This window comes from Chiloscyllium plagiosum, unplaced genomic scaffold (assembly GCF_037043375.1).
Source record: "Chiloscyllium plagiosum isolate Xiang-an unplaced genomic scaffold, Cpla_swu_hap1 HiC_scaffold_3, whole genome shotgun sequence".
NCBI classification, from domain to species: Eukaryota; Metazoa; Chordata; class Chondrichthyes; order Orectolobiformes; family Hemiscylliidae; genus Chiloscyllium; species Chiloscyllium plagiosum.
Window position 1 is genome coordinate 18,181,884 of NW_028270141.1, and position 27,316 is coordinate 18,209,199.

The following is a 27,316-nucleotide window of genomic DNA, read 5'->3' on the forward strand; positions in this document are numbered from 1 at the left end:
GCAGGGGAAACTGTAAACCTATAGTCAATTTTAACACAAGGTCCTGCATTGTTGACATGAGGGAAGTGAAAGTACTACCGCTTTTATGTCAGAATAAAGGTCTTTACTTTTATTTATTTTATTAACCAGTTAACAATGAACAACAGTTTTACAAGAAACAGCAATTTACTGGGGAAAGGGGCAGCAAAGCCAGACCCACCGTACAATCAGTTCACAGGGAAAAGAGAAGGAATCTCAAATCCCACCTTACCATATCGAAAAAGGAAACAGTAGAAACAATCACATACAAACAGTCTGATAAACCGAACAATAAAACACTGCATATATCACAGACACCCCTGGCAACGCAGCAAACCATCTATCCCTCCCACCTTCCGGCCAGTCTAAAGCAGCTGGACCGTACGCCCCTTCTGGCTAGAATGAGGCCTTTATTCAGAAAAAAAACAAAATCAGACTACATAAACTCCACTCCTTTGAGAGTGTAAAGTACAGAGTTTTGACAAGTAAAATGTTATTAAATATTTCTAACTCAAGTTGAGAACCAGTTGTTATGTCAATGGAACATTTCTACATTACTTCTGAGCAAAGAGTGCCATCTACTGTTTCCGTAAACAATTGAATAAAACATCAGAAGTCACCTGACACCAGGTTATTGTCCAACAGGTTTATTTGAAATCACCAACTTTCAGAGCACTGCTCCTTTGTCAGGTGAGGTGACTTGACGAAGGAGCAGTGCTCTGAAAGCTGGTGATTTCAAATAAACCTATTAGACAATAGCCTGGTGTCATGTGCCTTCTGACTTTGTCTACCCCAGTCTAATACTGGCTCCTCCATGTCATGAATAAAATATCAACATTCAACCCAAGGGCTTCACTTTTGAATAAAAGACTTTACAGTTTTTAGCAACAGGGAAAACAAACATGGTTCTAAGCTTTTTCTCGGACATCAATCACACCCAAGATTCAATTAACTTTTCTAAAAACACTACAGAAATTATATAGGCACACTTGCCAAATAGGTTTTCAATAAAATGATAAAAGCAAAGGAATTACTTAATACATTTGCAAAATTGGACTTTTGGATTCATTACAGGGAAAGATGATAATTGTTGGAGAATTCCAGCATAAACTACTTCAGGTTAGTGTGACAGCAACACAATAATGCAGAAATGCTCACAGGAAAACCATTATGTAGCAGTTAAAAAAAAGCATTTCTATCTCCCAAACAAGTATAAACTTTTGTTAAAGATGCTCCATCACTCAGTACCAAAAAGGCCGTCAGAAAGTAGCCAACCCAGGTCACTCAGTTCTTCATTTGTTGCTGTCAGCTTTGCTTTGGCTCAGGAAGCAGTTTGATTTCCTGCTATTGGTCACAAGTCTTCTGCTAACATTTGTAATAGGCAGATACATCAGGACTCAGATGCAGGGTAGACCAAGGCCAGGTCATCAATGGTCATTGTAGCCGGGTGGGGGAATGCAATAGTCGAGTTGTTGCTCAATGCTGTGGGAAAATGTCTGACAGACTCTTGGCTGATGGCTTTCCAAAGAAACAATTGTTTGAAGGGTCACAGATTCTGGCAATGTTTTGCACTCAAGTTGAAAAAATGTTAGGACTGGGAATCATTTTCTAATACTCTGTGTTCATTTCCCAGATTCGGTGTAACCGAGTAAAATTCATTTCACTTGATAATGGGTCTCTGTCTTAATCTAAAAAGAGCACAGCTTTGTGAGGTGATCTTCGGATTTCACATAGTAGTCATCTTTCAATGCCTGGAGTGACACTGTCAGTACTAATTAGGAGTTAATTAATTCATTATGATGTAAGACTGTTAAGCCTGGATTGTACCTGTTAAACAATGCCATTTGGGATGAATTTAAACCCAGGATCCAGACATCAAAGGCGCAATCACCAATAATAATGTGAAAAGGTAGGGTGTACAACAGGCTACGTTCAAAGGCACAGAGAGCTTTGGGGAAGAAGAATTTGTACAGGTTGAAAATAGTACAGATGGTAAGGGGCAAAATATGAAAGGAATTAAATTCAAAGATTGAAATTAATTTCTTCAAGATGCTTCTAATCTCCCACCCAGCTCTCAGCAACTTTGAGGTCTCCAGTCCCTGAGTGTTTGCAACACCCCGAATGCCTTTGATCCATCTCATGGCTCTGTTCCTTCTCACCAGCCCTTATCTTCACCACCCCCTGCCCTCAATGTCTTTGCCTACACTGCCATGGCTGTCCCTCCTCACCAGATTTTAAAAGGTCCCAGTGCTGGAGTAAACCCAAGCCATGATGTTGTTAGCATCCCCTCCCCCACCCACTGCCAACTGATCCCTGAACCATTTGCTCCGTTGCCCTGTGGCTGTGGCCTGGTCCCACAAGCATTCTCACTGGACAGCTTACCCAGCCTTTCATTCTGTCTGAGTGAGTTCCTACTGTCAATACCAGCACAATCTGAAGAATTGCTTTGGATTCCTTGACTTTAAAGTTGCATCTCCATGCAAACTCCCCTGGACATACTTCCCCAACCCAGATACATCCCCTCTTAGGCCCCAAAATATTAACTTGGGGCCTAAGTCTTTAATTTGTCTATTTTAACAGGATCAGTTAAATATTTCCCTGAACAAATATCAATTTCATGATTTTTTAAAAAAAACTTTCATTCATTTAACCTAGGACAAGCTCATTATCCAGCTTTTTCTTTCGGTTCTCTTTCTGAAGCCCAAAGTCCATCCTTATTATTGTCTGGCCAAGCTGGGAGTCTATTCTACTGCCAAATGTCTGATTTGTGGTATTTGGAACTTTGTCAGAGAACACAGGGATGTATTCTGGTAGTGGTTCCCTCACCTTTAGTCTTCCCTGGAGAAAGAAAATGATGAAAATGAAGTTAAAAACTATTACTTGAAAAGGCATGCAGTAAATGCATTGTATTTACATGGAAAAATAAGAGAATACCGAGCTAAATCCAAATATATTTGTTCATGTTCAAGGATCTGTTGATTTGAGCATATTCCAATCTCTAAGTAGTTCTGCACAGATTTAATTAACATTTATGCATCTCAGAAACAATAATTTCTACCTTTACAAATTCACTCAAAATTTCATCCCATGCCACTTTTCTTTATGAAAGGCGATTGGGATACAAACCTCAAGAATGCAGTTCCATTCTCACTCACAATGAACTGCAGCTCACATTGCTACTGATTTAAAAGGATGCTGGGTAACTTCAAGGCCTTGAGAAACCATGACAACATGATCCACCATTGGTCATACCACCTCAAAAGAGTTGGATGCAAGAGTTTAAGTAATGCCATTAGACAGAACACTTTTCATCTTGGCAACACAGATTTCTGCCCTTCCATACAAAACTGTCTTCGCATATAGGATGCATATCCCGCTATTCCCTTTTCATTCATGTATTCATCCAGGTGCTTCTTGAATGCTGCTAATGTATCTCCACCACCACCTCTGGCAGTGTGTTGAAAAACATGCCTCGCACATATCTTTTACACTTGCCCACCTTGAACCTGTGTCCCCTAGTAATCGATCCCTCCACTCTAGCAAACAAAAACTCATACTTTCCACTCTCACCATGCCATTCAGTATCTTACAAACTTCTATCAGGTCACTCCTCAATCTCCTGTATTCTAGTGAAAACAAACCCAGTCTATCCAAACTTCCTTCGTCGCTAAAATCTTCCATACCAGGCAACATCTTGGTAAACCTTTTCTGTACCCTCTTCAAAGCATCAACATCCTTCTGATAGTGTGGTGACTAGAATTGTAGACAACATTTCAAGTGTGGCCTAACTAAAGTTCCATCAAGCTGCAACATGAATTGTCTATCTTTATACTCAATGCCCTAAGGCCTCTTTTACTACCATACTGCCACCTTCAATGATCTGTGGACTTGCACACCCAGATCCCTCTGCATATCAATACTCCAAATGGTTCTGCTATTCACTGTATAATTTCCACCTGTACTTGACCTTCCAAAATGCATCACTTCACATTTGTCCAGATTAAACTTTGTCTGCCATTTTTCTACTCATGCCTCCAACTGATCTATATCCTGCTGTATCCTCTGACAATCCTCCTCACTATCCACAACTCCACCAATCTTTGTATCATCTGTAAACTTACTAATTAGACAGCTACATTTTTCTCCAAAATCATTTATGTAGATCACGAACAGCAGGAGGTCCCAGCACTGATCCTTGTGTGGAACATGACTAGTCACTACCCTCCATTCTGAGAAGCATCCTTCCACTGCTCCCCTCTGTCTCTTTGACTAAGCTAGCTTCTGTATCCATCTTGCCAGCCCACCTTTGATACCATGTAACTTCAGCTTTTGTATCAGTCTGCCAGGAGGAACCTTGACAAAAGCTTTACTGAAGTCCACATAGACAATATCAACTGCTTTTCCCTCAATCTTCGTTACCTCCTCAAAAACTCAAGTTAGTGAACTACATGGGTTTTTCCTGACAATCAGCAATGGTTTGATGGTCATCGATAGATTCTTTCCAGATTGTTATTGATTTCATGTTCTGTCCTGACCTGGCAGGTTTCGAATCCTGATCCCCAAAACATTACCTGGGTAACTGGATTAACAGACCAGTGATGATACCACTAGGCTGTCACCTCCCCAAGTTGAGCAAGAAGAGGACAGCATCCTTTCATGAGTCATCTTCAGTATTACTGCTGTCACCCCTACCTGCCGCTGTTGAAGTGCAGTATCTCTCAGTATGAGAAGATCCCTATTACTCACCCTCTATGCTTCCCAAGTGCTAATGTCTGTACTGGTGCACAAGAAGTATGCATTGAAAAACAGTAAGTCACATGTACTTTATGACAGCTGTTAATTTCAATGCAGGGAAGAACATGAGACTATAACATACTTGTTGAAAATTGAGAGGTAGATTCAGAGGGGCAGATGCTACAATAGAGTTGATCAAAGAAGAGATGGACAAGTTAAAATTGTGAGAAAGACCAGGCAGAAGCTATAAGACATATTCTTCTTGGACACTGTAATGGTGGGCCATGAAAGTCTCTTTGCAGCAAAGCAACAGAGATGGCAAATTTTAAGACTGCAGTGACTCGTTTTCTGGAACAGAATCATTCTCTCACTGTCCACCTACAAAGTTCTGCTGTAAATTCAGCTTCGGTGTTCTGTGGCCTTGGAACTGGAGACATCCATTGGCAAAAAATAAACCAAATTATGAAAAATTACTTTCTCACTGATATTTTGACACAGCAGGCATTTAACACATTTCTTAAATCCGCCTCTTAAAACAATTCTATAGTCCTTAAATCACTTAGAAAGTTGTTTTTTTTGTTGCTAAACTAGAGCCGCAGAATTAAAGTGAAAGGAAATGAATATTTAAATAACTAGTATAGGTTGTTACTCTTGCAACTATTTCACGGCCCAGTTGCAACAGGATACTTGGCGTGATGTCTAAAATAATTCATCTAATACTAATGAAAATGGTGCAGGGTTTCTAAAACTAGGGTTAGGAATTAAAACACTCCATGTATCCAATAATACTTTGATAGATGAAAACAGAAACAGTGTGCTGAAAAAATAGAAAGCTGACCTAAACATTTGGAACTAAGTAAAATCTGTTAATGCCTTCTCCTTATCTAAGCAGTACAGCTGTATTTTTGGAATGTAAAAGTGCATTAGGATCAATTTTGCAGTATTTATTTTCACTACAAAAATGTTAGCAATTTCTGAAGTCCCTTTTTCTTTACTTTTCTCGCAATCTTAAAAATTAGGTTTTCGATTCATTTTGGCACATCTAAGCAACTTTGGCAGAAAATTTGTTTGAAATTAATACAGAGTTCCACTTCTAGATGAAAGCACCACATAGATTTGACAATATAATGACAGAACCGTTTTATCACGTAGCACGAACAAACAATGCATTCTCAAGACTGAGAAAATGTCGTCAAATGCAAATGTAAATTATACCAAATGTATCTTTACAGGAAAATATTTTGAAATGTAACCTTTTCATATTAATTGCAATACTTACCTTGTCATCATAATCTTTCAGAAAACTCCAGTTCTTTTCCCTGGTAAGACAAAGGACAAATTCTTAATGCAGTGGGGAATATGGCAAAAGGAAGGTGCCATTATAATTTATTGTATACATATATGTTTCTTGAGAAAGCCAATTTCCTTAGGACTGCATGAGAATCGAAAGGTAATTTGAAGTTCAGGTCAATCATATCCAAACAACAGTAAGTACGGAAAGATAGAACTTATGTACGCAAAAAGATTAGTTTGCAGTAACACCACAAGATTACGTATGTTGTTTCAGACCTGTAATTAAGAATCTATTGCACTGGTACAATTACAGGACCAATTTCACTTTGTAATCAGAGGCACACACCATACAAATTCACAATAAAGTGAATATCAAGTAACAACAGCACAAATAGAATTGATGTCGTTATCCAAGTGAATTAGTCTTTCATGAATACACTACTTAATGCCCATTCCACAATGGAATTAAGTTATGTATTAAGCGAATAAAAATTACAATGCTCAGAGAAACAAAATAAATATCTATGAGAATGCTGAGACACCATCCTATATATAAAGTAACAGAACTGTACAGACTTTAGAAAGCACCATGATTTGGCAGGTATTGAGAACGGTTGACTGTGCCAGATCATTCCAACAGGCATAGAGTTTCACCTCCTCTCCATGTTGCCCTTGAGGATGCTGTGATAGGGATGAGATTATTCCCCTCCTCTCCTGGAATATAGCTTTACAATGAAGATTTGGAAAGAGATGCAGTAAGTCTAGTTGGGGGTTCATGCCATGCAGCTCCATGGTGCAAGACTCTGTCCTCTCCAGGCTGTTCCCAGGGGTGCACAATTCTTGCAATGTTGCTACTAAATAGAATCCTCAGATGACCACCACAAGCAAAATCTTGCAGATGCTAGAAATCCGAAATAAAAACAAAGTGCTGGAGAAACTCAGCAGGTCTGGCAGCATCCGTGAGGAGAGAAACAGAATTAATATTTCAAATCTGATATGGCGCTTCCTCAGAACCCCAGCCAAATCTGCTCAGCTTCACCAGGACTTTCTGCTTTTGTTACTACTAGCATCATGACCTGGTCAGATTCTTGGTCACCATAAAGTAGATTGGCTACCACCATCTTGTTTTCAGTCTGGTACTTATACGGGCTGCTTTTTCCAATATGGCACAAAAACACACTAGTCAAATAAGAAGAAGGTTTTTTTCCCCGGGTGTTTTTCAATATATAATTTCAGTTACATCACACTATAAACTTTTGCTATAAATTCTGTGTCTTACAGTCTTATTCTTCACAATGACCTGATGAAGGAGCAGCGCTCCCAAAGCTAATGCTTCCAAATAAACCTGTTGGACTGTAACCTGGTGTGTGATTTTTAACTTTTTTACACCCCAATTCAACACCGGGTCTCCAAATCACAAGTGAGAAGAGGCTCCTATCTTAAACAGTATGTAGTTTACTGCATAAAAGCAATCAGGTATAGGTCACATTCCTATGACATTGTAAGACTATGAGGAGACCTAATAGTAGGTTTAGCTATTAGTTAGCTAAAATCGCTTCTACCGTTCCCTGCCCAAGTCCTTCAGAGGTCATCAGAGAGCTTAATGTAAGCTTCACCATCAACCCTTTCAGAATCATTACCTTAACCAACAAAGCTGCTGAAGGACTTGGTGAAAGGCTGACTTAAGTCTGCCCAGAATGTATTGGCGTTTCACCGTTTGTTCTGAGAGTAACTGTTGGAAAAGAAGTTGTGGGAGTTAAAAAAAGACAAGTAAAAGCACATCCACCTCAAACAAACGGTTCTGCCCTGGCAGAAAACGGAGTATGAAAGCGTTGGTGATTTCTTTGTAAAATAGATTGTTTATTTGGTTAAAGGTGCAAGATGGGTGTTGAGCAGAGAAGTGAGCTCACCATTCTCTGAGTCCCTGCCATTCAGCTCGGAGGAACTCTCTCCACACTTGGTCTTGCTGCACTGTGCCCAGGTAAAGGTTCTTGCTCTGGGATCGGTTGCCTGCCGCTGCTTTACCGTAGCCAGGGAGGGTCCCAGCGTTGGATTTCTCTGCCAGACGGTAACCCGCCGACGTGGTTCGGCTGAACTGCAGCTCCTTGCTCCCCATCTCCCCGCAGAGCTGCTCCCCTTCACCACAGCTTCCCTCGGCGAATGGGCAGCTGTGATTTCTCTCTCTCTCTGTTTCGTAGGAGGGGAAAAAAAAACCTCTCCCAATTCAGCGGGATTTCTTCAGCTTTGGCGAGCCAGTTATTCGAACTGGAGAACTCTGCTATGTCCCAGGCAATAGCAGCTTGTTTACTGTCGCTATTAGAAACAGGAACTCTGGAAGGAGCAGCAAGGCGAGAGGGAATTCACCGGAATCAGTCAGCCCCTACAGGAAGACAGAGTTGGGGAGATAAAAACAGGCAATCAGCACCAGCATTTACTGGTGGGACAGAGAGTGAAAAAACCAGTTGAATTGATAGTTGAATTATCCTGCTATAGTTTCTGTTGCCCGTGGTGAGCTGCAAATTCCAACATAGAAAAAGGGATTCAGACAAGGCTGCAGTTGCCTGATGGCGTAGGGTAAGATTTGGAAGGTTGACTAAGAGTTGGAAGATGAAGTGAGGACTTTTGAATTGAGAGGCAGGGAACCTTTGAAGGCTATTCAGGGTGGATGAGGGCAGATTGCTGGTTTTTGTGTGTGGTTTAAAGAGAGATCGATGATGAGGTGGGGTTCTCTATCCTCAACAACATCTCATCCTTACAACCCTCTGGAAGTCAATTTCTAAATGCCCAGAGTAGCCCAACATCTTATCATCATCCAATACAGGAAAGCATTCAGACAGCTCAACAACACCAAAATAGTTAACTGAAAGCAACAACCAAAAAATGTTTTTTTCTTAGTTCATCCACTGGATGACACTCATGAATAAAATTTTAAAAACAGTTTCTGGTTGTTTGGAGTCACTGAGTAGGGACTAAGGGACTCCCATATTGCCCAGGGAGTAAGAGTCAACAACATTGCTGTGGGTGTAGAGTCACATCTAGGCCAGACTAGGTAAGGATGGCAGTTTCCTTCCCTAAAGGACATTAAATGTTTTTTTTCCTGGCAATTGACAATGGATCCATGGTCATCATTAAACTCTTAATTCCAGATTTTTTAAAAAAAATTGAAATAAAATCCCACTGTCTGTATTGTGGGATTCAAACACAGATGCCAGGAACATTCCCTGGACCTCTAGATTAACAGTCCAGCAATAATAGCACTGGGCCATTGCCTTCCCTAAATTTCCCTTTAAAACAGAAGCTAACTGCTTGCATATCGAGTCCCAGCAAGTTAACATACAGTGGAACCTCGATTATCTGAACAGGACCACAAGGTCCTGATGCTTGGCTAAACTGGCATTCGAATATCCAAACATTTACTTACCAGAACAAAATATTCCCCACCCATGTTGTTCAGATAATCAAGGTTCCTCTGTATTTAAAGAAGCTTTTGCTGTTCATCTTGATGTTATTTACAATTTTACCTTAAAGCTTTTTTTCTTCCTTTTTTTAAAATTTGCTTTTGTTGGATTTTTTTTTAAAAACTTTCCCAATCTCCTGGTTTACCACTAATCTTAGCTATATGTATGTTTTTCCTTCAAAAGGATGCTGTCCATAACTTCCCTGGTTAATCAGGGTTAGCTATAGCAGGGTCTTTATCCCCTCAGCATCCGAGAGGTTTAAGCTTTTAATCAGCATCATTATGTTTCCCACTTTCCTGCTGGGAAGTGTCCCCTGATTTCTCACCCCTTGACTTTAAAAATTGAAATCCAATCCCACTGTCTGTATTGTGGGATTCAAACACAGATCCCAGGAACATTCCCTGGATCTCTGGATTAACCCAGGACTTAAATCATCCCACTGCCTTGTGGCTCCTGAATGTCAAACCACAAATTATCCATCTGCTTGCACTGGACCTACAGGGCTAACCATGTCCCACTAATTTCCCCACATCTAGTTTCTAGGTATTTCAAATCAACCTGTTGTGATATACCTCTGGGGCAGATGGAACCTGAACCCAAGCTTCCTGACTCAGAGGTAGGGACACTGCCGCAAGACACCTGGCATCTGGTTTTTATCCAAGGGTGGGAGAAGAAGAGCCGCATAGTAATGAGCTGAGATTAGATAGTAGAGTGTGATAGAGTGTGCTAATCTGCGCACAAAAGCTTCTTGCTGCTTAACAGGGACAATCTTGTCGTCCAGGACTTGGGTTTCAAATGGGTCTTTTTGATCTTGGCATTGAGAAGTGTCTTGCTCGACATCACACCCAATTATCCAAAGTTTCCATCATAGCCATGTTGATCAGGGGCTGTGAAGATTCCACCAATTGGATATATTTTTATTTATTGATAGTTATTTGTGTCTCTTTAGTTTCTGCTTCTATTCTTCAACAATGATGACTTTGAGTTCTGGTAATATACCAACTGGTGTACAGTATTTCCCTGTTATTTTCGCAAACTTGCAAACCTGGAAGCTACTAGAAGAAATTAACCCTATTATTTCCTGCTGATTTACCCGTGACCTTTTCATATTCTCTTTTTTTTTAGAAAGGGTCCTATTTCCAGCTGATGGTGTAAACATGGATTGCTTATCTCTCTTTTAACCTAGATCTGTCCAGATTAAATTTGTAGGGAATTCTATTGGGCCCACCATTGGGACTTCACAAATGTAATAAAGATTGTGGGCTCATGTCTAAAATTTGGGTTGAAAGTCATATAAAACACCTTCACAATTTTTAAAATGTGTGGCCTTGTCAAAGGAGTTGCTTTTAGAAATGCTGCATTTTAGATTTTAATCAAAGTTTTATTTGGGTAAAAATGAAATAATTTAAGTTATTTCTTTTAAGACGTTAATGGTGAGGAGAAAGTGAGGACTGCAGATGCTGGAGATCAGAGCTGATAATGTGTTGCTGGAAAAGCGCAGCAGGTCAGGCAGCATCCAAGGAGCAGGAGAATCGACGTTTCGGGCATGAGCCCTTCTTCAGGAATGAGGAAAGTGTGTCCAGCAGGCTAAGATAAAAGGTAGGGAGGAGGGACTTGGGGGAGGGGCATTGGAAATGCAATAGGTGGAAGGAGGTCAAGGTGAGGATGATAGGCCGGAGTGGGGGTGGGGGCGGAGAGGTCAGGAAGAAGATTGCAGGTTAGGAAGGCGGTGCTGAGTTCGAGGGATTTGACTGAGACAGGGTGGGGGGAGGGGAAATGAGGAAACTGGAGAAATCTGAGTTCATCCCTTGTGGTTGGAGGGTGCTTGTTACAATGTTTGTGTGTGTATAATATATATATATATATTATTATTATGAATACACAGCACTGTGTTTGAAATACTATAGCATTAATATATCAGTTACATGCTTTAGAAGGAAAATTTAGTATGACCACATTGTTAACTATTGAACTCAACTTATCAAGTTGTGGATAATTTATAGATAAAATAACTCAGTAATGTTTTAAACCTTTCAAATTCATGATCCTGAAACAAACATCGATTGACATAGAAATTCATTTGTGTCACTAATGTCATAAGAGAAGGAAATCTGTTATCTTTATCTTGTCTAGCCATGTGATTCCTGACCCATGGCAATCTGGTTGACTCTCAACTGCCCTGAAAGGTCAATTAGGGATGAACAACCACTCACATCCCACAAAAGAACAAAAATAAACATGTTATTTATGTTAGGGCCTGGGTGTCCTTAGAGAAGGAGCACGCGATATCGACCAACACCCTGGAGTTGTTCAGGGAGAGGTGGGCGCCGCAGGGAGTGGAGTGCATCATTTCTCCCTCCAACTCTATTTTGATTTAGTCCCTACCCTCCCCTTTACTGTTTGATAACACAGCACTGTCCTTTGATGTGAAGGGCAGTGTTTGTCACTGGCCACCCGGGTGTTTTCCTATCTTCCTGGTGGTGGTAATTGCATAAAGATTCGTACACCTTGTGTCTCTCACTGTGTCTCACACCTGCACACACACATCATGGGTGCTGGGGAAAAAATAATAAGCACTACTGCAGTTAGGCGGTAGTATGGGGGAAAAACAAAAGAGAAAATAAAAAAAAAATAAGAGGACATCAGCATTGCCTTTTGTGAAGGGCACTGCTTGTCACTGGCCACTCGGGTGTTTTCCTATCTTCCTAAAAAAATATAAACACGTTATTCATATTACCCCCAAATTGCTAACCCCAACTTTCAGTAACTACTATGGATTACTGAGTTGTCAGGTGCTTATTTTAATAAGTCATTGCAGGTCAATTGCAATCAAAATTGTTCCAGGTTTCTGAATTGGCAATGAAGTGGTTTAGGACATTTTTAGGTGGCTTTCAGAGGCCACCCCTTGATCCTATCCGTGCTCCTTGATTGGGTTCAGATCAAGGCACATAGTGGCCTCTCCAACCCTGTTAACCTGGTTTGGCTGGCAGGAAACAGCCTTTCTCTCACCTGCTGGGGTGGCAGGTCATTGACCTAATGATGAGTTGAAGCCCTTAAGGGCTTTAAGTGGTTAAGTCAGGAAGGTCACCAACAGACTGGTTCATTCTGCATTCAGTTGCTGAGGTGGCTGCAGCCTTGTGTCCCCAGGCTGTGACCATGGGCCAGTGAACTGCAGATCTGAAACAAAAATCAAAATTTTTGGCAAAACTCAGCAGAGTTAGCTGGATCTGTGGGGAGAAAACAGAATTAACTTTTTGAGTCAGGTGACTCTTAGAGTCGTAGAGTCTAAGAGACCCTTTGGTCCACCATGCCAACCAAGTTTCCCAAACTAAACTAGTCCCACTTAACTATGTTTGGACTATATCCCTCTAAACCTTTCCTATTCCTGTATCTGTCCAAATGTCTTTTAAATATTGTAACTGTATGTGCATCTACCACTTCCTCTGGCAGTTCATTCCATGTACAAACCACCTTTTGTGTGAAAAAGATTCAAATAGGACCTGAGGAGCATCTTTCTCCTTAAAAATATGTTCCCCAGCTTTGAATACCCCTACCCGAGGAAAACAGAACCTTGCTAATCACCTTACCCATACTCCTCATGTTTTCATAAACTTCTATGAAGGTCACTCCCCCCCCCCCCCCCCCCCCCCCAACCTCCTCCACTCCAGTAAAAGAAGCCTACCCTATAACCCAAACATGCCAGTCCCGGCCACATCCTGGTAATTTTTTTTCCCTGAAGTTTCTCCAATTTGATAAGATCCTTCCTATAGCAGGGCCAGAACTGTATGCAGTACTTCAAAAGTGGCCTCATCATGTCCTGTACAACCTCAACCTGACACCCTAACTCCTATACTCAACTGTCTGAGCAATGAAGACAAGTGTGCTAAATGCCCTCTTAACCACCCTGTATACCTGTGTCACAACTTTCAAAATGGAATGTACCTGAACGTCTTAATCTCCCTGCTCAACAACAGTATGCAGGGCCCTACCATGACTTTTCATCAGAATACTCCTCAGTCCTGATGATATATTAAAATGTCTACGTTTTGGAACACTCTGTTGGGTAAAATATATTTTCCTAAGCTGATATCCATTTCAAGATAGAATGAGTCATCCTTGATGAGGTGGAATGTTAAAAAAAAAATTCAAACCATTGCAGCTAACTCAGCTGACATAAATGTGCACACTATATCGGAATTGCCATGTACCAAAGATTGAGGTGAATTTTGGTGGAATTCGCTTCCTTGTTCACTGTAACCTTTGACAGAAGTTCTGTAAAACAAAAGCACAGAGATGGCAAAAGATTTACCTGTTCCTTCCAGAGGCTCTTGTTGCTGCTAAACTGAAATTGTGATGAGCTAGTCAGAGGTTCCTATCTTCTTCAGAAGTTTCCTTCCTGTATCATGTTGTCTTGGTATCTGTGCATTCCAGTTTTAGTTGACACTGTGTAGTGGTGGAATTAAAAATGATATCTTCAAACCAGATCATTAAGGGTTAATTGGACATGACAACGAGCAAGTGAATGAAGTGGAGAAGTACGTGGGAAACACACTGAACACGAACACAACTCGTTTTGACTGAGGAATGGCTGCATGATACAGCACTGGTGTGAGATCTGTCTTGCTCGGTCGTCACACAGAGACATCTGGAGGTGTTTTTCTGTGTAATGGAATATCCGGGGAAACACCACAGAATGATGATACAGCATGTCATCTTAGATTCAGAAGGGAACTTGCCCTATTCAAGGGAATTCACCTTGGACCGGAATTGCAAATGGTGCCAGGAAACCCGACTTCTCCAGCCCAGCTGTCGTAAAGCGGGGGTCCCCCTCGGGCAAGAGGCAGTGCGCCTTGTGGCTGAAAGTCATTTCAGCACTCATTAGTTTGCATGTGTTTCTAATATATCTAAAGTAGATTACTGCTCAATATATATTTACTGCTATGCGTACATATTTACTGCTTATTTATCACTTAATGTACTTTCATATATTTATCTCAATATATTAATTTACTACTTAATATATTCATCACTGTTTAATAAAACATGTTCCTACCAATAGACTTGTTAATTAGTTTCACTTAACTCACTATCGAACCATAATGCAATTACTGTGCCTTGTAATATACCTTTGCCTCAGCTTAGATCTCCAAGTCCTTAGTGAATTTTTAATTCACTTTGCAACTGATAAGCTAGGATTCATGAAACACTTGGTGAGACATCTGATTCCACGTATAAAGTTTATGTATCATATATAGTTGATGTTAAGCATTCTATGTCTGAGGTCAATGAAGGCCTCAAAATATCTACTATTCTGCAACAAAGATTGTGTAATTTTAAGTAACATTTTGTATAGCTGCTTTTACTTTGCAATAATAATATAAAACGCTGGATGTACTCAGCAGGTCTGAAAGCCTCTGTGGGTGTTTCAGCTCAATGATATTTTGTCAAGACTGGAAGCATTGAGAAATGTGGCAAGTTTTGAACAGAAACAGGGAATGGAGGAGGGCCGGAGATCAAAAAGGAAGTTCCAGAATAGGTGCTTGCTTTGCAAACCTAATCTCCCTAGTATTTGGGAAAACATAATAAGCAGTAACTATTGTTTCACCTGGTGCAGTAGTGAAGAGTCTGTGACCAATGGTAACGGAGGAGGTTAAAGGCTATGTGTCCTATACCTGGAAGCCCAGATCATTTTGACTGCAAGAATTCACTTAATCATTGCAGTAGTGTAGTTTTCCTCCTGAAACTGAAGGATTGTTACCACGAACAGAAGTAGAACACCCAAAATCCAAAACAACATCTCCCAGCATCAAGTTACAGCTCTGGCCACTGACAGCAGCACCGAGTGGGAAAGACAGGCCCAGGGCTTGGGAGATCCAGGGCTCTTTGTGGAATCAGGGAGAGAAAGAATCCTGCTTTTCCAGCTGGCCCAATGAAGGTTGCGAACAAAAATAACTTCAAAATGAATCAAAAAGTTAAAATGGTCGGGGACCTCTCAATGAGCTTTCCTCCCTTGCCCAAATCTCCATCTCTCCTTGATTGAGCAACCCCCAAACATGACCACACATCCACAACAGTGAAACCCAAGTCCTCAAACTCTGGTTAACATTCCATGTATGAAGTGTCCATTTTCCCCCACAAGCATCTACTTTACTGCCTTGTTAGCTAGATGCTCCACGTTTGTTACGTTAAAAATAGATATAACAATATAAAAAAAAGTCAAACTATTTCTGCCAAAACAGAAACAAATGTATTTTTTTCTAATGGCACAGACAGTTTTGTTCCACCAATGATTTATTTATAGTTTTAACTCATATAAAATGAGTAGAAATGTTTTGACATCTGCTTGCTCTGAGCATTGTTTCTGCATGCAGAATTGAGTTCATATTTAAATAGTTCCTGGATGTTTAACAGACTAGGTTACCTTTTTGAAATAAAACACCTACAGGCCACGTTTTAAATGCATTCATAGAGTCAGAGAAGCCCAGAAAAAGACCATTTGGCCCATCATGACTGTTGGCTCTTTGTAAGAGTGACTTAGCTCACCATTCATTAAATCAAAACGTTAATAAAGCAGTGACTAATTCACAAAGGTAATAAATCCCTTACAGATCTTGCAGTAGGAAGCCAAAATAATTTACTTGGGAAGTAATTAATTGAACTGGTGAATTCTTTAATTCTTAAATTACACTGCTTTGAGGCAATGCAGTGTTGTTATTTTACCGTCCTTGTGACAGTGCAATAAAAGCAGGAAATTCAAGATTTGCCATTGATTTAAGTGGGGAAGAGAAGTAAAATACCTGATTGTCAAGGCTAATACTGGAGTGGTAGAAAAGTTCAAAGATTGAAAACCCTCTGAGGGAATGAATTCCATCACATCTCCGTCTTAAATGGGAGATCCCTTATTTTGAAACTGTGCCTACCTCCACGTTCTGCATTATCTTATGAAGGGAAACATCCCGTCAGCATCTGCCCTGTTTACTTCACTCAGTGTCTCATATGTTTCAATAAAGTCATCTCTCATTCATTTACATGCCAGCATGCTCAACATTGTTTTGCAAGACAACCCCTCATCCCAGAAATCAGCTTAATGAACCTTCCCTGAACTGCTTTAGATGCTAAAACATCACTTCTTAAGTACTGGTAGTTGAGTTGTGGTCTCATTGAAGTCCCATATCATGTAACAACATATTCCTACTATAATACTAAACTTGCTTTACTAATTGCTTGTTTTTTTAATAGATATTTTTATTGAAAATTTAACATATTTTTACAAGTTTACAAAATTAAAAAAACCCAAGTATAAACATTGATATACAATTAAATCTTAAATAAATACTAACCAAAATTTAACAAAAGAAAAATACTGAGAGAAAAAAAGACAAAACTCAACTAACTACTAATCTAACCTACAACTAACCAGAGTGTATAATTAAGTCTCTTACATTATTTACTAATTACCTGTTAACAATTACTTGTAGTATAGAACTTCAAAACTGAGTGAAAGTGAGGACTGCAGATGCTGGAGATCAGAGTCGAGAGTGTGTTGCTGGAAAAGCACAGCAGGTCAGGCAGCATCCGAGGAGCAGGAGAATCGAACGGCTTAAGCCCTTCCTCAGGGAGATAAATATCTTCTATTTGCACACACCAGATTTGGAAGCAAGAAACAAATGTTTGAAAAGGAGATTGGCATAGTGACACGTCAGGAAGATTTAACTAATCCTGGTTAGCAGATTAACTACAGTGTCAGTTGGATAGACCGTGTTTGGTTAGGGTACAGTCGTAGGTAATTGGCAATGTCCAATACCCTTTCCTCAGTGAAAAAGTGTCACACGTGGAAACATTCCCTTTGTCTTTTCTTATGATCTTAACTAATGGCAATAATGGACAAGTCAGATCCCAGCATGCAATGGTTTGATAGATTACTAATTTTATATTTGTAGTTTATTTACTATGGGGTCAATCACTGAACATATTTCCAAGAGACTGAAAAGAGTATACAAGGTTATTACTATTTGAAATGACCTGCCTAAAACTAACAGAAAGATTCAAATCTTTTATACCAATGGATACTCAAACCTCAGAGAAGGATCACTGTTATTGCTCAAGCTCCTTGTTCAACTGGCATGCCTGTACTCTGTTTCTTTTGGCAAATTTCAGCACTAACTCAATGCTATTTTCTTTAGTTAATGTCTCTTCCTGCCAATGTCATATACAGCTTCTGCTTCTGGAGTTATCCTGTAAGCAACTCAGGATTATTTCTCCAGCCTTGACCACTTTGAAGATGTCTTTCTAGGGCTACAGACCTTATTTCTCTGGAGGGATCTATGTTGTGCCTGTCTGCTTCTGGACTCCTCTTGCTAGGCAGCAGCAGTCTTTTTATTTCTCTTCTACCTTTTTTCTAAGGCACCAAACTATTCACCTCAAGGGTTTTGAAGACTTCATTTAAGTGCAAGTAAACAAAACAAAAATCCAGACACGCCTGTACCAGTCATAGCACAGATCTAAACTGAAACTAAAACTATGTCCTCCCCTTCTTAATATTCACAATATAGAAATGCAAAATAAACTTAAAGCTATACATCATTCCTCCACTATAGAACCCAGGTCTCAAGCAATATTATGAACCTTCAACATACAACAAATAAAAGGCACTGTGTCTGAATATATGTAGCTGAAACACATGCAAATGCATCATACTGTGAGACAAACTGATCATCTTAAGTTAGTTTCCAATTCAATGCTGACACAGTCAGGATTATTTAATAAATGTTGTCCTATTATAGAATTACATCCAATGTTGAATGTGGTGTTCAAGGGATTGGTCACATGGGCTGGTTGAGAATGAGTGGCACACTACTCATTGCAGACAGCTAAAGGACATTCATTTCTACCTGTACCTGCATGCTGACCTTTTCTAGTTTAGGAGAAAGTGAGGACTGCAGATGCTGGAGATCAGAGCTGAAAATGTGTTGCTGGAAAAGCGCAGCAGGTCAGGCAGCATCTAAGGAACAGGAGAATCGACGTTTCGGGCATAAGCCCTTCTTCAGGAAGGGCTTATGCCCGAAACATCGATTCTCCTGTTCCTTGGATGCTGCCTGACCTGCTGCGCTTTTCTAGTTTAGGTACAATGTTACCCAGATCCATCTGCACTGCAGCATTCTGCAGTCACTCTCAATTTTAAATCATATTCTGCTGTTCTATACTTCCTGCCAAAGTGCACAGCCTCACATTTTGCCACTTTCTAAAGTGTATACCAAACTTGCTTTTTCTGAATAGGTAAATTACAAACCTAAGGCAATTACTGGAACAGACTGAGTTAACTGGAAGACTTGAATCACTGCCGCCTCAATTGCAAAGGATGCACCATCTACACATGCATTTCAGTGTCTATGGGCAGCTGCTCAAATCGAAGATGGCACAGACCAGCCTAAAGTAGAACAGAATTCCACCTTGAGCTGGAAACTGCCTTATCCCCATTTGTAAAAAAAAAACTTGCCTTTTTTTAAATAAAACACCTAACTCCTGATATTATTGCATAAGTTTTGGATGACTCCCAAGGTAACAGTTTCAGCAGTATCAAGCAGGAAGGCAGCAACGGTTCTGGAAAGAGGTGACAAAGGCTTATGTGTGGGACAGAGATTGGATGAGGGATAGAGTGGGTGAGGAGTAGAGTGCAAGAGGCAAGTGCATGGCAAACAGCAGATAAAAAGCAATGTGTCAGCTGTGCATGAAATCATGAATCAGCTAGTGAATGGATTGACTGCCGTGTGGACATGCACCACTACTCCTGTTTGACATCAGGAACTAGAATGTAACAGAAAAACTTAATGGAAGCTTGTCAAACTTTACAAATCCCATTGTTTGTTAAAGCATTGTAATCAAATGTTGGTACCCAATCAAATGTTGGGTTTTGTATGCAGTTCAGAAAGAAGAAATCTGTCCAAGCACAGGTTAACACACAAGATCTTTAACTGAGTCCACCTTCAATTTACACTTTATGTGGATCAGAATAACATAAATTGAAGAAATCCTTTGTATTATGAACCCTCAAATTTGGGATGTGCATTGATTAATAGTAAGAATTTTGTGCTGTTCAGGATTTATTTTAAAACGACAAAAACTCATGTTCATAAACAAAGAAAATTCCTGTCCAATTATTTGACATTTGAATCTGTAAACCATCTGTCACAGATATGGAAGACAGCAATGGAACGCCTTGTAAAGATGAATTAGAAATAGATGGCAGGTAAAAAAACTCAGAGTTGAGTATGTTTTGGAAGAATCTGTCATTTTATTGTACAGGATACAAGTGAATTGTGAAACAGGTGTCTTTTGAACTACTTGTTGTGAATTGACACCACATAATATCCAATATATTTTACTCAGTGCAACATGTTTGTTACTGTGCCATGTGTATTCAGAATCACCATTCTTCGCTGTACTAGCAAAACGCATTTGGATGAAAACTTCTTGCATCCTGAACTTTACACAAATTACAACCAAGGCTGCAGAAAATTGTGCTTTAAAAAGGCAGAAGGAAATAGCCAAAATGAAATACAGAGAGTGGAAATTTCCCATTTTTGCTTGGTGTTTTATTGAGTTACATCTGTCCGCCTTGGCTCAGAATGATTAGTTCCCCACAATCTTCTGCTCCACATCTCAATAATTATGAATCTGGACTGATCAGTGCCCATCTCATGCAATTGCAGGAGAGGAAAGCCACAGCAGGAACGTTCTGGCATTTGTACCATTGGTGTCATATTTTAAATCTAGCTGCACACCAATTCAGATGCTGCTACTGTTCCTCATTGTGTGGGTTCGATTTCATCACTTGACTTTGACGGCCTGTGGGATGCAATTGCCATCCAGTCCTTATGAGCACAAGGCCAGCTCTAGTAGATGGCACAGTTCTACAATGATGGCCTAGTATTTCATTAATTATTCCCCTGCACTGTCTTCCAGGGACAAAACCAACAGTGGCCTGTAGATGTGCTGTCTCATTATTCTCCTCCACCTCCTCCCTCTGGAGGCTGAACAGCAGCAGCTGGAGATTTCTGTACCTGCTGGGCTCACTGGATGATACTGCAATTGCTGTGTCCTCCTACATTGCCTTTGGATTTGAAGCAAGATCACAAATATTTCAGCTACAATGATCTCCAGGTGAGCTGCATGAACAGACAAATCTGTGTAGAATGTCAGAAAAATGACACAATTTTATTGAAGGATTTCCTGAGCCTACACCTCCATTCTAACGAAGCCTCATGTTATGACCTTACAAAGTGTGGTGCCCTCCCAAGGTGTTCATTGTTATGCCTTGATAAGCAGCATTAAAGTATGTAATGTATGTTGCAAAGCTGAAGTTTCCAAGCTATGTTAAGGGGCTAGAATTCAGCCACTAAGGCTGTTCCATCAACATCACATAAAGAAATGGACATCTTTCACATCACAAGGCCATGTCCTTGTTCAGTTCAGTAAGATGTGGAGGTGCCACTGTTGGACTGCAATTAATGACACGACACCAGGTTATAGTCCAACAGGTTGATTTAGGAGCACTAGCTTTTGGAGTGTTGCTCCTTCATCAGGTAGCTGTGGAGGAGGATCACAAGGCAGATTACAGTGTCAGGGTGGTGCTGGAAAAGCACAGCAAGTTAGGCAGCATCCGAGGAGCAGGAAAATCAACGTTTCGGGCAAAAGCCCTTCATCATGTCACACTCCAGGTGACCCCACTACACTATACACTCTCTCTCTCTCACACACACACACACACACACACTCTCTCTTACATACTCACACACTCAAGCAGACCCTGTCTCATACGCGCACTCTCTCTAGTACACAGACACATACACCCCCAACATTCACACCCACAGACACATCCTCTCACGAGCTTATAATCCATCACATTCACACACAATCTACCAAGCACGCAAACACACACTCTCTCACACACATGCTCACACACACACATTCACTCACTCACTCTCTCACTCTCACTCTCATGCACAAACACACACATATGGGGTGATTTTGCATTTGCAGAATTATACTTGCAGAGATATTCTATTTTGCTCAAAAAGCGCACAATCTGTAGTCAATCAATGTAGGCAATCAATCCATTAATATTTTATAAATTCCTACTTTGGAAATAGAATACGTCTGATTCAAGATTAGGGTAGAGACAGACTCTGACCTCACATCTTGAATCCAATTTGCCCATCAGATCAACAGATCTACAAAAGATGCCACCTCACTTGTCTTTCACTCTTTCCTAGAACATTTTGACACCAAGAACAGCTATGTAAGAATCCTACTCATTGACTACAGTTCAGCCTTCAATACTATTAGCCCCACGAGACTGATTATAAACTTGGTGATCTTGGACTGAGCCGCACTCCACAACTAGATCCTCAGCTTCCTAACTGAAAGGCCACAATCAGTGAAGACTGGGGACAATATTTCATCTTCACTAACACTCAACACTGGAGTTGCCCCAAGTGTGCATACTCAGCCCCCCTACTGTACTCACTGTATATCCATGACTGCGTCACCAAATACTAGACTAATGCCATTTACAAGTTCGCTGATGACACCACCATAGTCGGTCGAATCTTAGATGGCGACGAAACGGACTACAGATGGGAGGTGGAAGGCCTGGAAAAATGATGCACTGAGAACAACCTAGCTCTCAATGCCGGCAAAACCAAGGAACTCATTATTGACTTTCGGCGGGATGTTACCCATGCTCCCCTACACATTAACAGCACAGCGATGGAACGAGTTGAGAGTGTCAAGCTCCTGCAAATGGTCATGAACAACAAGCTTTCTTGTACTTTTCATGTGGACGGACTGGTTCCAAAGGCCCAACAACGTCTCTTCTTCATCAGGCAGCTGAGAAAATTTGGCATGAAGGTAAATACCCTTGCCAACTTTTATAGGTGCACCATTGAAAGCATTCTGTCTGGATATACCACTACCTGGTATGGCACTGTACCATTCAAGATTAGAGATGGTTACAGAGAATGGTGAACTCGGCCCGGACAATCACGAAGGCCAACCTCCCATCTATAGAATCCATCTACCAGACCCGCTGTCAAGGAAAGGCTGCCAGCATTCTCAAAGATCCATCCCACCCTGGCAATGTTTTCTACAACCTCTACTATCGGGGAGAAGGTAGAGAAGCCTGAACACACGCACCAGCCGGTTTCGCAACAGTTTCTACCCTACTGTTGTTAGAACACTGAATGGACTCACAAACTCTTAACATTCGCCTGTACCTGTGTTTTTGTTTTTGCCGGTATTTACCTATTATTTACTCATCTATGCTATTTAACTCTGTGATCTGCCTGAACTGCTCACAAGACAAAGCTTTTCACTGAGCCTCGGTACACGTGACAATAAATTCAATTCAATTATTGTCTGAGCTGAGATGTCACCTTTTTTTATAAAACCTTAAGTTATCTTGAGAATGTGACTTAAAAGGAGTTCTGGAATTTACATATTAATGAACCAAAACCTGTAACCCATTCTAAAAGGTGAAAGACTTAACAGCAATCTAGGTTTGTTCGATATATCATTTCAATTGCATGACACTGTAACCTTTTCTATAAATTCTGTGTCTTATGATGCTGCTCCACAGCTACCTGATGAAGGAGCAGCGCTCTGAAAGCTAGTGCTTCCAAATAAACCTGTTGGACTATAACGTGGTGTTGTGCGATTTTCAACTTAGTTCAGTAAGAAGCAACAGTCAAGAAATGCCACCAGCAGATACTTCTGAAAAATGTTGCAAATCCACTGGTGTGATAGGTGCTCTGATATCAGTCTCCTCTATCAGGTCCAATGGCCCCAGTATCGATGCATTGGCTACAGTCAATCAGGCACAATGAGCGAGCAACATTATCTGCACCCCTGAAATTCCATGGACTGCCCCTGACCCTCATTGCTGAACGCCCCCCTTAGAGTGAGTGAGTCCCACCAAAATGACTGGGCAGGATAGTCCTAATTGAACCAAACCCAGTTCCCAGATTGATGTCACAATGTCAAGATTCTGATTTTTTTCATTTTCACCCCATTTTCCCAAATTTCTCACCAGCCACACCAGGGAGGGGAACATTCTACACAAAGGATTTCCCCTTTCAGAGTTTGTGTTGTCAAAGCCAATGTAACTGCCCAATGTCTGACCATGTAGCGTTGGCTATGTTGAGACACAATGAGCCCTCTGGCTGCTGACCACACCGCTCATTACAGGATTTGGATTTGATGCCCAGTGTCACATACAAATTGGACATTGAAGAAGTGAAATTTGTTTTTGTTGATACTCACAATGGCATCTTGCATCATATGGAAGTCTGTAATCATAGCATAACTATGTGTTCACTCTGCACACATCTCTTTGGCCAGGCAGAATGAAATGTAGTTAGCTCTTGATGAATCAGTGACCTCCTTTACCCAAAAGTGGGCAGAATACTGCAAGGTACTGTAAATATTTCCAATACCAACCTGCAAGCGACCAGACACATAAAGCCTCAATGTCACGGTCACCTTCACAGTCACAGGAATATTCTTGTCGTGCTCTGAGTTTGCAGCTATGCTCACAGCGGGTGGTATATTTCACAGAGTAGTTCTGGTTCTGATTGAGGTTCAGCTGTCAGAATTGGTCCCTGAGCACCTGACGTTGCGGTGCCCACTGCAGCTGCTACTCACACCTTTATCTCCCTTCTCTTCGCTGCTTTGCAAGGTCCATTCTTCAAGTCACGCTATAACCCAAGGGCATTGTCTGATTGTGCACCCATGTCTGAGAGAAAATGCTTTTTGGAAAGGCCTAGAAGTCAGGGAAAATGCCTCAAGCACCTGCAACATCACTTGCTGCAGATGTTTGTGATTTTGAACAGCAGAAATCACCCAAACGTTTGCAGAATCAAAGCAGCAGTCAAAAGAAACAAACAAACAAGCCACCTGTAAGTAGTTAGTGATTCCTTTTTCTTTTTTTTCTTCTTTCTTTTTTCTATTTTTTTTCTTTATTTCTATCCCCCCACACTACCACCTGACAGTGATAGTGCTTTGTGATTCCTTTGATTAACACTGGTAGGGGAACCGTCAGGTGTCGAAATGTGTTCAGTCGTGCAAGGTGATCAGAGGGCATCATCTGGAGTGTTGAGTGGCAAATGGCAGCACTTGTGAGCTGATTGACATCATTATAAGCCAGTGCTGTGTAATTTTGCTGGTCATTCATTGCAACCACATTTATGCCCTCACGGAAATAACATCTGAGCCAGCTCGCACCAGAAGTGTACACATGTGCTGCAAACACTACGTTGGATACCCAAATGCACCCACAGGGGTGTTACAATTCCAAATTTTGCAAAAGTCTTTATTCAGTGAAACAACAGAGAGCTGGCAGCCAGTAGAGGGTTTTCCTCCCTTCATGTTGAGTGACCAGTGGACCAATTTATAGAGAGTTTTGTTGTAGAACATGAGAGAAATTACCAACATTCATTTACATAGTGTTAAATGGTGCTTGCTACATGAGTTTAACTCAGTGGTCATTACTTACTATTAATGGCATAAAGACAACAAAGGCTATCAGAAAGGAGTTAAAAGGCATCTGGATGGGTATATAAATAGGAAGGGTTTAGAGGGAAATGGGCCTAGTGCTGGCAAATGGGACAAGATTAATTTAAGGTATCTGGTCGGTATGGATAAGTTGGACCGAAGGGTCTGTTTCCATGCTGTACAGCTCTATGACTCTATGAGTGAAATGAATCTTATTATGGTGTTTAAAATTCTGCTTTTCAATATCTGTTAATATTGATGAATATTCGGTAAATATTCACTGGCACAATCATTTACCACTTTCATATTGACAGTTATGAAGATGCAAATCTTAATGCCTTACATTGGTACAGTCAGATGGGAACTGATGGAAAAATAAGCAGGCTGAATATAAAGCAGGAATGGTGATTTTCCAGCCTGGGGAGGTATTTGGGAGTTGAAGGGTTCTGAAGGATCATCATCACTGAATCATGTCAAAGGATGGAATTAGATCACAGAAAGAAATCACGAGGAAAGAAATGGTGAAGCTGTACTTGCATCTGAACTGGACATGTCTCAGTGCCTCAAAACAGTGTGCACATGCCTCTTAATTTAACAGAAATACTCAATTTCTTAGCTGTTTGGTCATTGAGATGGTCATTGATGGGTCACAGATGGCAGAAGGTTTTATTTTCTGGTGGGGGTTATTTTAAGTTCTTAGCCAGATCACTCTGTCGAGCTGTAGTCAAGAGGTGATTATTGCACTGTCCCAGAGTTGACTCATTCCTTCAGGAATCTGAATTCATTTCTAGGCCACTGCAAAGATTCCAAGCTGTTACTCCTTCCAGAGTGTGCTGGGTATGATACATGTAACCATGTGAAATTTGAGCACTATCATTTAAGCCAATGATACACAGACTAAAACATGCAGAAGGCAGAAAAGGGTCTTCAAAATGTTTTCCATCTACACAGTCCAACATTCATTTCAATAACTTTAAACGAGTCATGTGTTCCTAAGTAAGTTTAGAATATGAAGCCCGAGGCTAAGGTCAAGCAGTGACCCCCAAACTGCTGTGTGCTTTTGGAGACTTGGTCAACCACCCCAAAGCACTGAAGAAGTCCCACCAGTAGTGGCTTTGCAAGGAATAGAAAATGTGAAATACTGAAATAGTATTGAAGGCTTCTTAATCTTAAAAATCAGTATAGAAATCACCAGAGGTGGGGCCATTAGAAAGAAGCGACAGTAATTCTACATTGAGATATCAGTTGGGTGAGGGATAATTACAGCATAGGACAGCCACCTCAGTGGCCCAGCTTACTGTTGTGGGGACCTGGAGGATTACTGTAGCATTGAACTTAACTTGTCTGAACTTCTCTCTAGATATTCCTGGAAGTGATCAGAGTGCCCAAAGTATCTACTCGGCCACTTCCAATTGATGACCCATGATTCGTGTGCGAAAATCAGGTGATCACCTGATTCAGGGAGGCATTCAGATGTCCACTGGCAGGTCCTTTTCAAAAGGTTTGCTGTTAGGTTAATGAGATGTTAAGGATTCCAATCCCAGTTTGAGGATACTGTCGTTGCAGCCAGACAATACTGTACACAGGGAGGATTCTCAATGTCTCATTTACCGTGGCTGCTTTTGCATCTAGGCAGTTATCCTTCCTCTTTGTCTCCTCTTTCAGGTGATCCAGGGCCAGAGGATCATTGCTAAAGAAAGAACTCGGGACAAGGGCCTAGTAAGCAGTTACCAACTGATCACATGTTGCGTGTCATTAATTACCTCCCTTCCTCCACTTCCTGGACCTCTCCGTCCACTTCCCTCCGCTTCCTGGACCACTCCATCTCCATCTCTGGCGACTGACTCAAACTGGAAGTCTATTTCAAACCCACTGACTCCCACGACTACCTGGATTACACTTCCTCCCATCTCCCCTTCTGTAGAAACATGATCCCTTATTCCCAATTACTCCACCTCTGCTGTATCTGTTCCCAGGAGGAGCAATTCCACTCCAGGGCATCCCAGATGGCCTCCTATTTCGAGGACCGCAATTTTCCCTCACACATAATCAACAATACCCTCCAGCGTATCTTCTCCACTTCCCACACCTCTGCCCTTGAACCCCAACCCTCCAACAAGAATAGAACACCTCGGTCCTCACCTTCCACCCTACGAATCTCCAGATACAGCGCACTATCATCTGCCATTTCCACCACCCACCACCAGAGATATATTTCCCTCCCCAGCCCTATCAGCAATCTGCAGAGACCATTCCCTCCCTGA

The 27,316-nt window shown here is 41.0% G+C and overlaps 1 protein-coding gene across 1 annotated transcript; it reads right to left on the bottom strand.

The window, feature by feature from the left end:
* Positions 1–761: 761 nt before the first annotated feature.
* Positions 762–13,919, bottom strand: cimip5 (ciliary microtubule inner protein 5). The gene is made up of 4 exons (XM_043677824.2): positions 13,813–13,919; positions 7,956–8,425; positions 6,032–6,071; positions 762–2,856 (listed from the first exon to the last, which is right to left on the bottom strand). The coding sequence occupies exons 2-4, from the start codon at positions 8,159–8,161 to the stop codon at positions 2,665–2,667; spliced, it is 438 nt and encodes a 145-aa protein (XP_043533759.2). The 5' UTR covers positions 8,162–8,425; positions 13,813–13,919; the 3' UTR covers positions 762–2,664.
* Positions 13,920–27,316: the final 13,397 nt, after the last annotated feature.

Bases quoted from the DNA above. Each gene is read 5' to 3' on its own strand.
- cimip5 (XM_043677824.2), bottom strand. From the start codon at position 8,161: ATGGGGAGCAAGGAGCTGCAGTTCAGCCGAACCACGTCGGCGGGTTAC. The intron at 6,072-7,955 runs GTGAGCTCACTT...TTGTCTTACCAG, and splicing joins TGGCAGGGACTCAGAGAATG to GGAAAAGAACTGGAGTTTTC. The intron at 2,857-6,031 runs GTAAGTATTGCA...TTCTTTCTCCAG, and splicing joins TGAAAGATTATGATGACAAG to GGAAGACTAAAGGTGAGGGA.